We start from the raw sequence: 12,195 nt of genomic DNA on the forward strand, positions 1-12,195 counted from the left end.
AGGTTCTTTTTTTGGGCAACATAAAAAAAAGGAAACTGTTACAGCAAAGAAAGACAAGCCTTTTACTGCTAGAAAATCTGAGCCATGGAGAACTTTTACATTTCCAATGAGCGCTGGCGGCAAACGTTTAGGTTTTAATGTAACTACGTCTTAATGCTGTATTTGTTAAAACAATTTTATGGGCTGTGGAACCAAAGAACTTCAGAGTAAGAGTATTTACCCAGAAAGTAGAGGCCTCTATGAATCTGTTTGTTTTTGTCAGTTTGATTATTAAGTTACAAAGTACACACACATGCATGCATGCAAGCAAGCGTGCACACACACATGCACGTGTAGGATCGAGGGATTACCCAAAGTGTTTCTGCCAACCACCACGCAGGGAGGTTGGCGGCCCACTTTGGATAAATGGCCCACCGAGATGAGGCCAGATATGCCAGATGGCCAGTTGTGCGCGCGCGCACGCACACACACACACACACACACACACACACACACCCACCCACCCACCCACCCACACACACACACACGTGTGCACACCCACCTTAGTGTACCAACATAGTCCAAAATGTTTAACAACTTTTATTTTGAAAAAATCAGACGTGGACATCCTCTCTCCTGTTCTGATTGGAACCCAGAACCGTGAACAGGATTACGTAAGTACTTTTATTTCATTCTTATGAATGATCCACACACATGTGTGGCCTTCAGGTACATCTGGGAAAAAAACACTTGCTGATAAAATATCTAAAGCAAATATTGAAACAACAACAAAGCAGAACATCAGAAAATTTTTTGAGCAAACATGAAAACTGACTTTCTGCCTGTTTTGTTTGTCACATGTGGTTCAGTCGCCCGGAGCTGTCAGCAAACCCAACGCTCCCAACGCATCGTCACCCTTAAACAAAACGTCTGCAACATGCTGTCACTTCTCTCCAGACTCTTCCAGCTGTGAGCATTTTCCAGCCTAAAATGATAAAAAGTTAATGCATTATGAAAAAAAGAGTTTAAATTTGCATATGATTTTAACATTTTCCATCTGAATGAGAAACAATACTGTAGACTTTACAGTTCATCAGAAGTGAGATGCTAATGTTTCCAACTTCCTGTTTCTCAAAGCCCTCACCTAGATAACAAAAGCAGGATCTGAAACATTATGCTGCAAGTAGAGGCAAGTATAGAGCTGAGAAAGCCTCTACACCACATGGGTGTGACCAACCACGCAGCGACTACCTGAAAGAAGGCGGTTCTAATGAATTACACAAATCACTGCTTGTCCGGTTTCGGAAGCAGACCTCTGCTGAAGAATTGCATGACGAGCAAATGAAAGCCTTCGTAAATCAGGTGGGAAACTGTAATTGTAACACCTGCAATGCCAAGTTTAGGATTAAAGAAGAAGGACAATCTGTCCAGGACAGAAGACCCCACCAGACGCTTTCCTCAGGTAGGTAACTCTGTTGCTTTAGTTAACATGTTTTCATGTCATCGTATAACCAGTTCTTCTGCTGATGAGCAACAACAGCGTTTAAATTCTTGGCTGCAGACTAAACAGTACGGTCCTGCTCAGCAGGTTTTTCTTTAGTTTACGGGACTCTTTCAAACAAGCGTTACTTCCCCAATTCATTCTTACTTCCCCTATGTTAATACTTTCCCACTACAGAAGAGCTCCTTTACTTAGAAATCTGACATTACTAGTTTATGAAAGTTTCAGTTTTCCCGTTAGAGCATAATTAACTATAACACGCTTTTGGCTGACCTTTGGCTGAGACATGGTATCTACCTCATGAAATAGGAATCATGCTGGGAAATAGATATATGATGGTAGCAATAGTAAACGAGCAAAAAATTATTAGAGGTGGTCCAACAGATTTGAATTAGTAACATATTTTATTATCAATAATCTAAACTTAATACAAGAATTAATAATATTTGTGTTTGGTTGCGTATTAATATATTAAAATATCCTCAGTAAATGATATAGTTTAGGAAAGCCTGATTCCTTACTGCCAGGCATCACCTGTAAGGATTGTGCACCAGTGGAATGAGCAACACAGCTAAACGTGTGAGTCGAACCCCTAAAGGTACCAAGCTACCTGGTGACCTTCCGGTTGTTTTGAGCTGTCAGGTGTGTTTCAGCAGGTTTATGACTGCAACAATGAAACTGGCGTAGAGTATCTTTTATATGATGTATGTGCTAGAGCAGTGGTTCCCAACCTCCTAGCTAGGTCCCCATTGTATTACAGGGAGTTCATACTATTTAGTCTTTGCTGAGATTGTGAGTTTACCAATATTACACTTGCAAAAATCATCAATCCATCCATCCATCCATCCATCCATCCATCCATCAATCAATCCATCCATCCATCCATCCATCCATCCATCCATCCATCCATTCATTTTTGGCCGTTTATCCATGGTCGGGTTGCAAGGGCAATAACTTAAGTAGTGAGGTCCAGACTTCCCTCTCCCCAACTACTTGGGCCAGCTCCTCCGGGGGATACCTAAGGCGTTCCCTGGCAATCCAAAGTCGTAGTCCCTCCAGCGTGCCTTTAAGTCTTCAGCAGTTTGGACGTAACTGGAAAATTCACCACAGAGGCATCCATGAGGCATCCTGACCAGATGCCCGAGCCACCTCAACTTGCTCCTCTCGATGTGGAGGAGCAGCGGGTCTACTCCGAGCCCCTCCTGGATGACTGAGCTTCTCACCATATCCCTAAGGGAGAGCCCAGCCCAGCCTTCTGGCTCAGCTCTCTCTTCACCATGACAGATCGGTACAATGCCCGCCCATGACATTAGCAAAAATGACATTTATAAAAATGTCATCAACACACCGAATAGTATAATCCAGACTCTGCATGACTGTATGTATGTTTGTATAAAGTTTGTAACTGATCACTTTTAATATGTGTATGAGGGAAGGAGTTGGGGTTCTGGGTCCAGGCTCGTCTTGGACATACGCAAAGGGAGTAAGGTGGGGTACCACTGTGCTAGTGTGACCAACACCTTCAAACACACCAATGGATGGGATGGGAATGGGATGTCATGCCATAGAAAAAACTGACCAGTTGGACCCAAGCTCAAAACAAGAATGAATACCCAAAGGAGAATATTCTATGGGATTTTAAGCATGTTTTTGAAGGGCATTACCTACATTTAGTGGTGTTGCTTGTCCTTTAATGCACAGTCCTCAAAAGTTACATCTGATTGTGAATTTGACTAATCAGACTTTCAATCAATGTCAGATTTATTGTGAAGAAACATTGTTATAGCCTGGCAAGTCATCCTATATATGCAAATGCATAGTCTGGCCATGACCCATGGACAGATCTCAGTCCTGGGGCAGAATCTATGATTGTCTTTCAAACTGTCTCAACATGCTATTGGACAACAAACAACATGATGTACTCACCACTATGAATGCCAGTCAACAGGGCAGTTCGCCATGCACCGTTGAAGAAGATGCAAATGAACCCTTTTTGTAAATAAAGGACTTAGTACCTCTATCTGCTCTTGACTCAGAGAAAACCCCAAGAGTAAATAGTCCAATGTTGATGATAAAGCCATTTCAAATTCACCATCCCCATCCTAGTTTTGCTCAGTCTCAGTAACATCCCACCCACCAAACCGATAAAGCACTGTGATTGGCCCACTAAACAAATGGAACGCTGTTATTGCCACAGCAGGATGCTGGTTTGGGCTGCTGAGGTTCCTGTGGAGTGTGGCTTGACCGACCTGCAGAGCAAAATCATTTGGTTTGTGCTACGGTCTGTCTAGATTCCTAGACTAGCATTATTACAGTAACACAAAATCCTCAAAAAACAAAATTCTTTACCTTTTAGGTTTTATAGACATGCATTTATCTAACATATCAAGGCTAAACACTCGCATGTGCTATACCGTGTAATATTAATACACTGCATGTGTGCTATTTTCTTGTGCCGTCAGCTGAGCAATGAAATGCAGCTGAGCATCATGAAAAAGGTCAAGAATGGAGAAATGTCCATCGAGGCTGCTTTGGATGAGGCCAGAAAAGAGCGGGAGCAGCTCTGCAAAGTAGGTGTCCATTGTGTTTACAATCAAAATACTCAGGTTTCAACTGTTATTATTCTTTTTCACTAATAGAATGTTTTATTTATGTTCATAATTTGTTCTAAAGAGACTTTGTTGGATAGAAGTTTATAAGATTAGGTGATTTGTTAACATCTTGCAGTGATTTCACCTGGGGATACCACAGGAGCCTTTCCTAGGCCCATTTTATTTATATACTTGCTATGACTTGGGTCATTTTTTGAAGCACAAGGTCAAATTTCATATGTATCCTCACAATTGACAGCAATGCCTATTTTCCTGCTTAGGCGAGGTACTGCAGGCTGACTTAAGCCTATGCCTTTGTTACTTTGCACTTGGATTACTTTATCGCCCTTTGCTAGGGAGTTAGCCAGGCAGCTATAGTTCTTTTTTGGGTGAGTATGAAGCTGCTTGTTTTGTATTTAAGTCCCTGCAAGGTAGCACCTTAACCTATTTATCTAACCTACTCACCCGATACATCCCTTCACATGCACTTGGGTCATCGCAGAAGGTTTACTAAATATTCTACTAGTAAAACGTAGGACTAGAAGGTTTTCTCGGTCTTGACCCCCAAATTGTGGAATGACATTCTTCTGGAAGTCAGACAAGCATCAAGGACCAGAGTAAATAGGGTGTGTATGGGGAGCGTGACTGGGTGTCTGGTGTTCATTTTTGTAAATACTGGGTTGTATGTGTATGTGTGAGCAATAGGGAGGGAGTGTGTGACTGTGTCTGTGAATGGCTATATATGTCAGGTGGGATCTTGGACTCCACCCCTCTCCTGGGACTTCTTGTGCTGCTACACATCTTCGCCTCCCCTCCCCCAGCCACATTTGGTGTGGGGTGTGGTGCCTTGGTCCGCCTGAGTGTTCGCGGCTCCCGGGTCAGGGGGTTTAAGATTTTTGGAGTCTGCCTGATCAATCCCGGTGGCTGCCTGATGGGATCTGAGTCCCTGGGCTCTGTTGGGTCCCCAGCGGGGCTGGTCGCCGCTGGGTCCCGGGTCACTGGGTTCCGGGCTCGGCCGGCTTGGAGGTAGGAGGCTGCAGGCGACCCTTGGGGCTTGCCACTGTTATCTCTCGGGGCTCTACTGGCTGCTGGTTGTGGCCCCCCGGGGCAATCCACTGCGCCTCTCGAGGGGGACTGAGGCTTTTCTGGTTGCAGTCTCCCTGGGGTGCCTGTGCTCTGGGTCAGCTCCTGGATCTCTGGGGCTTGGAACTCCCTCCATCTCCTACGCATCTTTGGGGGGCAGATCTGTAGCCCCTCACACTCTCTATTGGACGCTTCTATAGAGAAACCTTACATACACAAGCGCGTGTACACACACAGGTGCTCACATGGTGCTCTCATAAGTATGGACTTGGGCACATTCAACACATGTCTTAAGGCTGTGGTTGGCACTAAATGCACTATGATTTATTATCATGTGATTGTTCAGTAAAACAATGTTGATGTCATATTTCCTCATCAAGTTGACCCAGTGATAGTCTGCTCTTGTTGTATTGTTGTGTGTCCCCTTTTTTGTTTGTTTTTCTATTTCTGCAGGTCTAGAAGCAGACTTTTGTTCATCATTGATTGTTTAGTTTTGTGGACAGGCAGACCATGAGGATTGCCATTCAAGGCGCTCATTTCAGTTAGATAGAAAAGGGTGACATGAGGATAAATGGGGGGAAGGGAAAAAAGGGCAATACAGAATTGCTCCCGACAGGGGGTAGCTTTGCTATGCAAAAAGCACCTCAAACATGAAAGGTCGGGTTTTCACAGCATCTGTCTTCATTGCTTTGTGGGGGATTTGTCTTATCACAGCTCAAGGTAAATGTGTAAAACAACAATGTTTATCGATGAAAGTTTTGTAACCATTTGTTACAAATCAGTTAATACATTCTGTCCTCATGGGCTTCCGTAGAAGGAAACATGGCATCTAATATGGCGTCACCCAGGGACTTAGAGCCGCTCCCATGTATTTTAGAACAGATTTTTATGGTTATATGTTATGAAACGGTATCTTTTTTATGAATTTACAACAACATTTTGCTGGATGTTTCCAGAGATTAATGGTAAAAACTACACATTGTCACTTTAAGAGATGGATGAAGACTCCATTTTATTTATCTGGTGTGGTGACGTTCCAAGCTGTGGCTTTTGAAAACATGCTGTCTTTTATCCTATAACATGTTGTTTTAATGACACCTTTTGCCCCTATTTGCTGTTATGGGTACTTCTGTCAGCCTCTTTGAGGTTCTTCTGTTTTATTTTGATGTATTGGTCAGGGCTAAGGAAGAGGAACATGATAATGATTGTGATGAGAGCAAACATGAAGCAAAAGGAAGAGATAAATAAACAAAGTGAACTCAATGACGTCCCTCTATAACAGCTGTATGTGAATAAAAAAGCAGTTACTCTGAAGTTCCCCACGCAGGATGGCTGCTTGTTTAACTTGTTTAACATAATAGTCACTTTTTCTACAGACACATGGAGGTGATATGAATAAAACACAACCTTTTCTTTGAACTTGTGTTAGCATTTGAGAAAGTTGATTTCTTATGACTTTTCATCCATATATTTTCCAGAGGTGTGGACTCGAGTCACATGACTTGGACTTGAGTCAGACTCGAGTCATTATTTTAATGACTTCTGATTTGACTTGATAAAATCTATAAAGACTTAAGACTTGACTCGGACTTGAACGCCAATGACTGGCGACTTGATTCGACTTGCATCTGTTGACTTGTTGATGACTTGAGCATATTTGATATTTTAACACAAAAGTGACACGACATGGACAAAAATCATAATTCATCCATCGTTCTGGGTTTGATCTTGTTCTGCTGAATGCAGCAGCTCTTTGTTTGTCATCAGGTTCAGTTGCTCTTTCTGCTTGTTTCAGCAAATAAATGAAGCTTTTATTCTGGAATTTATTTATTATCATTGCCATTAAATAGAAGTTGGACAGATGACTTGGTTATGACTTGAAAATTCAAAGTTAAGGACTTGGACTTGACTTGGACTTCCATATCATTGACTTTGGACTTGACTTGGACTTGGTTGTCTTTGACTTGGGCTTGACTCAAGACTTGACTGGAAAGACTTGTGACCTACAAAGCAGTGACTTGGTCACACCTCTGATCGTTTTCTCTATGCTTCATCTTTGCTTTTTAAACATTAGAATCACATCTTTCTGCCCTACTTGAAAAGTCCAGGCTGCAACAAGGAAACGGGTTTTATGTTCCACACATTTCCGCCTCTGCTCCTTCAATAACGCCGTACTAATATGCTGCCCAGCCGGCTGGCTCAGTTCTAAATGTGGGTTTCCCTTTTTCATGTACTAAGAGCTAAGTGATGGGGAGGGTTATAATTATCTTTCATCAAACAGTTTTGTAGAGGAAGTTTAAGCTCTCACAATGTGTTGAATACCTTTATCAAAGAATATCTTTTTTTTCTCTGATTACTGTTTCAGGAGCAGCCGCCCCCACAGTATAACTTCAGTGTTCATAAGCACAGCCGCTACAGGTGGCAGAAGCGAGTTCTTCAGGTGAGTTATTCTCCCACATCCGACTGAAAATTGAGCCAACTTCCCTGCAGGGCAGAAGTGCTCGCACCTTCACCAATTCAAAAACATTTACCTAGTAAAAAAATACAAAATGCATATTTATTTATTAATTCATTGAGAATTTTCATAAGCAAAACACATGTTGGTTTAGCTTGCATAACTACATGAACCCACATTGCACAGTACAAATCTGTGCATATTTTGTCATGACTTTACTCTGATGACTTGCACTGAATGGAAACAGCCAGGGATGCATGGTCCAGACAGAAGCTGCTGATAGCCAGCCTCTAGCACACTTCCAAATGTAGCGTGGTTGATCTACATACTAGGATTTAACACTGTTTGCTTCAGTTTGGTTAGATCCTGAGAAAAGATCGGACATTAGCATATGAACTTATATTATGCACAAATATCTAGGATATTAATGCAATCAGTAGAAGTTCATACACTAACTGTCTTGGTCTATATTTTAATCCAAAGATTAATGTTTAATTTAAGATAATTACATTTAATAGCAAAAGTTTATTTATTGAATCAGAAGTTAAATGAATCTTAGCTTATTCAATAACCAAAATATACACACCATTCTGTGTTTCATTTCAAAGAAGTCAGGTTTTTAAAAGTTAAGAATTTATCTATTTTTTTATTTTTTTTCTATGCAAAATATCAAGAAATTCCTGTTTTTTTCCATCAATTTCATCATAAAATGCACTTTTTGTAATAAAACTATAAAAAAAAAACAAGTAAAAATACAGTACTATGTAAAGGGAGGGTTTTAAAAGTCTGAATACTGAATACGATTGATATTTCGCATAGAAAAATACCGCGAATTGGTGAAAAATACTGCGAATCGGCGAATTTCCCCCAATAAGGCTCCAAAGAAAAAATCCGCGAAGTTGTGAATCCGCGATAAACGAACCGCGAAGTAGCGCAGGATCACTGTATACGGATTTTGATTGTATTTTTTATTATCACTTTAAAGTGTTAAATAAATACTGTAAATATGGTGTCCCTACTTCGCGGATTTTCACCTATCGCGGCCAGGTCTGGAACGCATCTACCGCGATAAACGAGGGATCACTGTAATAAAAAATAAAAAATCACACTAAAAATGTCTTGGCTCTACAGTTTATACCACACTCCTCCTGCTCCTAATGAGCTACGTCTTTCTCTGGGCTTTGAAACGAGTTGGTATTTCTTTCCATTGTGCCTGGTGTAACGCTTTAGAAAGTCTTTTATATCTGAACATCTCTGACTAAACTCAAACCCACCTGCCCTCAACATCTAGATTGATTTCAAGACCAAGATGCTGTGCAGCATAGAGAGAGGCATCATCAAGCGCCAACTTCCATTCTCTGTTGTCAAGAGTTGTGATGATGGAGTCGGCTCCAGGTTCTCCATTTCCTTTAAAGGACATCACGATTATGAGTTGGAGGCCACCTCGATGGAAGACAAACATAAGGTGAGTTATGGGATCACGTTTGACTAATAAAAATAAACAAATACAACGTAAACATTGTTTTTCTCCATAATGACAGTGTTGTTTTCCTTAGGAGACACCGTATGGATGATTTTATCAGGAAATAATTTATGCATGGGTCTTGTTTTTGAGCAGATGATGGAGTTGGTGAATCAGATCATTTATGGCAACATATACAGCGAACCTGCAGACAACAGTGCAGCGAGAGATGTGAAGCCTCAAGCCCCCCAGAGCCTTTGTGAAGGCATCTTGTTACTGCACCGAGGAGGCCTGGCATCATTAAAATGGGTGAAGTACGGAAGGATCCTCATTAACTGCAGCTTGACCATAATATAAAATCTACAATCCGTTATAATGCAAGCACATATTCAATTGCACTGCTCCAAATGAAAAAAAAAAAACCGAAGTTCTTTTAAATTTCTTTTTAGCAGCGTAACATTACTGCATTTAAAATAAATACCAAATCTAGGTGACTTTAATTAGACTCAGAGCTGTCCAGCTCGGCAATGAAGAGATAATTCTTGGGTTTCCAAAGAATGAAGGAGGAAAATCCCGAGTGAGGAAGGATGAGTGAGAATGAAAAGATCTGGCATGTAATATGAAACTTCTAGCCTGGCATGCCAGACTAAATAAATGTATTATTTAGTCTGGCCACGCTCCATGGACGGCTCTCGGTTGTGGGGCGGGTTCTACCGTTGTCTTTCAAATGATCTCCACATTCCACTGGACAATGAATGTGACATACTCTTGTTTCACTCTGTTGCATCATCCCACCCACCAGGCGTGTAGAGTGCCCTGATTGGCCCACAAAGCGGATAAAGCTCTGTGATTTGTTCACTAAGCAGATAGAGCACTATGATTGGCCCACCATTATGGACCAATCACAGCTCGTTATGTGTTTGAAACCCCTCTAGAGAGCTGTGATTGGCTAGCCAGAGTCCTGGTAGGAGCTGCGGAGGTTCCAATGGAGCATGCCCAGACCAAACTTTGCAAAGCAAGAATTTGGTCTAGTTCACTAGGCTATGAAACTTCGGCAAATGTATTGGAGGAAGCCCAGCAGCCCAAGGAGAACGACACTAAGGCTGAAGTTTTGCTTAATACCTTTCAGCCTTATTCTCATGAAAGGTCTACTGATGATCCCTGTGAGAAACTGTTTTCTCCTTGCCTTCAGCCTTGGCTACTCCCAGGCGTTGAGTAGCCACCACCACCCAGATTTATACCGTTTTTTCTTTTATTACTGTTATTATTTATCTGTTTATGTCTTGTGTTTCCTTTATCTGAATGCCAGATTCACCATTCGAGTGCATTCCAATTTTATTGCACTCCCATAATGTGAAAATGTAAAGTTTCTGATTCAACAGTGCCCATTGTATTGCAAAACTCTGTGCAAAGACAGCATCGATGCAGATTGCAAGAAGTCTGTAAAGATGAGATCATTTTTACTTGCATGAGTAGGAAAAGCAAAGGCGTTTTAATGAGGGCTGCGTTCATTTAGAACAGCTGTAGAAGTGGAATGCAGCCCTTGCTAATTTCATGCCTGCAGGTCAGGATGTCTGCTGTGAAACAAACTTTTCAGACATTGTTTTTCCCGTCTGCACAACACCTTTCCTGTCCGCCCCAGATACCAGGTCCAGTTGCACCCCGGCCAGCTGACCATGGTTCCATTCAGGCAGCGACGATCCTCAGATGGTGACGTTATATCCTCGGATCCATTTTCCACCGTGATTCATCTGTCGGATGGTGGCACCAGTGTGCAGAAACCAAATGAACCTGACATGTTTACCCTGGTCACCCACAAGAATAAGTACCAGTACGGAGGGAATATTAATATCAAAGAAGCAACATGTTAATAATACCTTCAGTTAATCTGCTTTAATGCAATGTCTGACCTCTCTGTGAAACAGTCTTTATCTTAGTTTTTTTTTATTTGAGTGAAAATGTTTTAAACAGGGATGCTGGGTGAAGTTTTATTTACACGTTACAGGTTCAAGGTTCCTGCACCAGATGAAGGTCCTGGCTCTGTGCAGAAGGAGCGGGATGCCTGGGTCCAGGCACTTGACAATCTGTGTTCAGAGTGGAAGAGAAAGTCCCGGTGTGAATACGGGCTTGCAGAAACCATGCCCGTAAAATCTGCCAGCACGACCGAAGACTCCAATGAGAACAACACAGGGCTTGACTCTAGTGGTGAATTTGGGGGAAGCATCTTTTATGCTCTTGCTTCAAATAGAGAAGATGGTTCATCAGCAGATGATGCAAGTCAAAACAATCCCTCATCTGAGACTAAGCCCTTCCCGAAACGTTGTTCCAACACTGCTCCCCATGCTGGATCTGATGACTCACCCACACCACCTATCCAATCCCCAACTTCTCCCTCTAAAAGCTCACCGTCACCCTCCTTCCCTCCACCCTTACCACTAGCAGGCTCTTCTTTGATCCCAGAGCCTCAAGAATCGGGTTTTTCAGCCATGAACGTGCCTCCACCCCCAAACATCCCAGCTCCTCCACCCATACCCATGAAACTGAGAAACAGTTTAAAAAAATTACGCACAAAAGCTTTCCATTGGGACCTCATCAGCTCCGAGAAGGTAATGGTTAATACCCACCAAAAGAGGCTAATTGTATCTCACAACAGTGGTGTCTAATTGTTTTTTCTTGTGGGCCAAAATCATCGTAGATTAATTATACCGTAAATACTCGAATACAGGCCCGGGCCTGTATTTGACTCAAGCTCATCAAGCTCCAGGCCTTTATTGGAAGGAGGACCAGAATTAGAGGCAGGCCTCTATTTCTATTTGAGCAAAATGAACTAATGGTTCGCTGGAGTTTTTGACAATTAAAATCGCGCCCACATTTTCAAAGTTAAACACATTTCTTTTAACAACGGTAGTTTCTGCTTCAGCCCTCTCCCCCCTCCCCCTGCGCAGCGGCCGCAAACTCACTGATGCGCCTGCAGCCTCTCGGAGTTCCTGCTGCTCTAAACATTAAAATAATTATTTCATTTTCTGTTCCTCACTTCTGATTACCTTCAATGGTGTGTTTGTTGCAACCACCAGGTACAAAAACTAACTTGTTTTTATTTGACTATTTTTCTGTCCTGCCTGTT

The 12,195-nt window shown here is 42.1% G+C and overlaps 1 protein-coding gene across 1 annotated transcript in view; it reads left to right on the top strand.

Annotated features, from left to right (window-relative positions):
* The first annotated feature begins 584 nt into the window (after positions 1–584).
* The window catches only part of LOC107390438 (formin-E), a 56,841-nt gene continuing 45,230 nt past the window's right edge, over positions 585–12,195 (top strand). The window contains exons 1-7 of the mRNA XM_015967139.3: positions 585–1,441; positions 3,943–4,050; positions 7,520–7,594; positions 8,901–9,074; positions 9,228–9,385; positions 10,714–10,902; positions 11,077–11,677. Of these exons, the coding sequence (XP_015822625.1) occupies positions 1,370–1,441; positions 3,943–4,050; positions 7,520–7,594; positions 8,901–9,074; positions 9,228–9,385; positions 10,714–10,902; positions 11,077–11,677 (1,377 nt within the window). The 5' untranslated portion in view covers positions 585–1,369. The remainder of the gene's footprint in view (positions 1,442–3,942; positions 4,051–7,519; positions 7,595–8,900; positions 9,075–9,227; positions 9,386–10,713; positions 10,903–11,076; positions 11,678–12,195) is intronic.

Source organism: Nothobranchius furzeri, chromosome 15, assembly GCF_043380555.1.
Source record: "Nothobranchius furzeri strain GRZ-AD chromosome 15, NfurGRZ-RIMD1, whole genome shotgun sequence".
Classification (NCBI taxonomy): domain Eukaryota; kingdom Metazoa; phylum Chordata; class Actinopteri; order Cyprinodontiformes; family Nothobranchiidae; genus Nothobranchius; species Nothobranchius furzeri.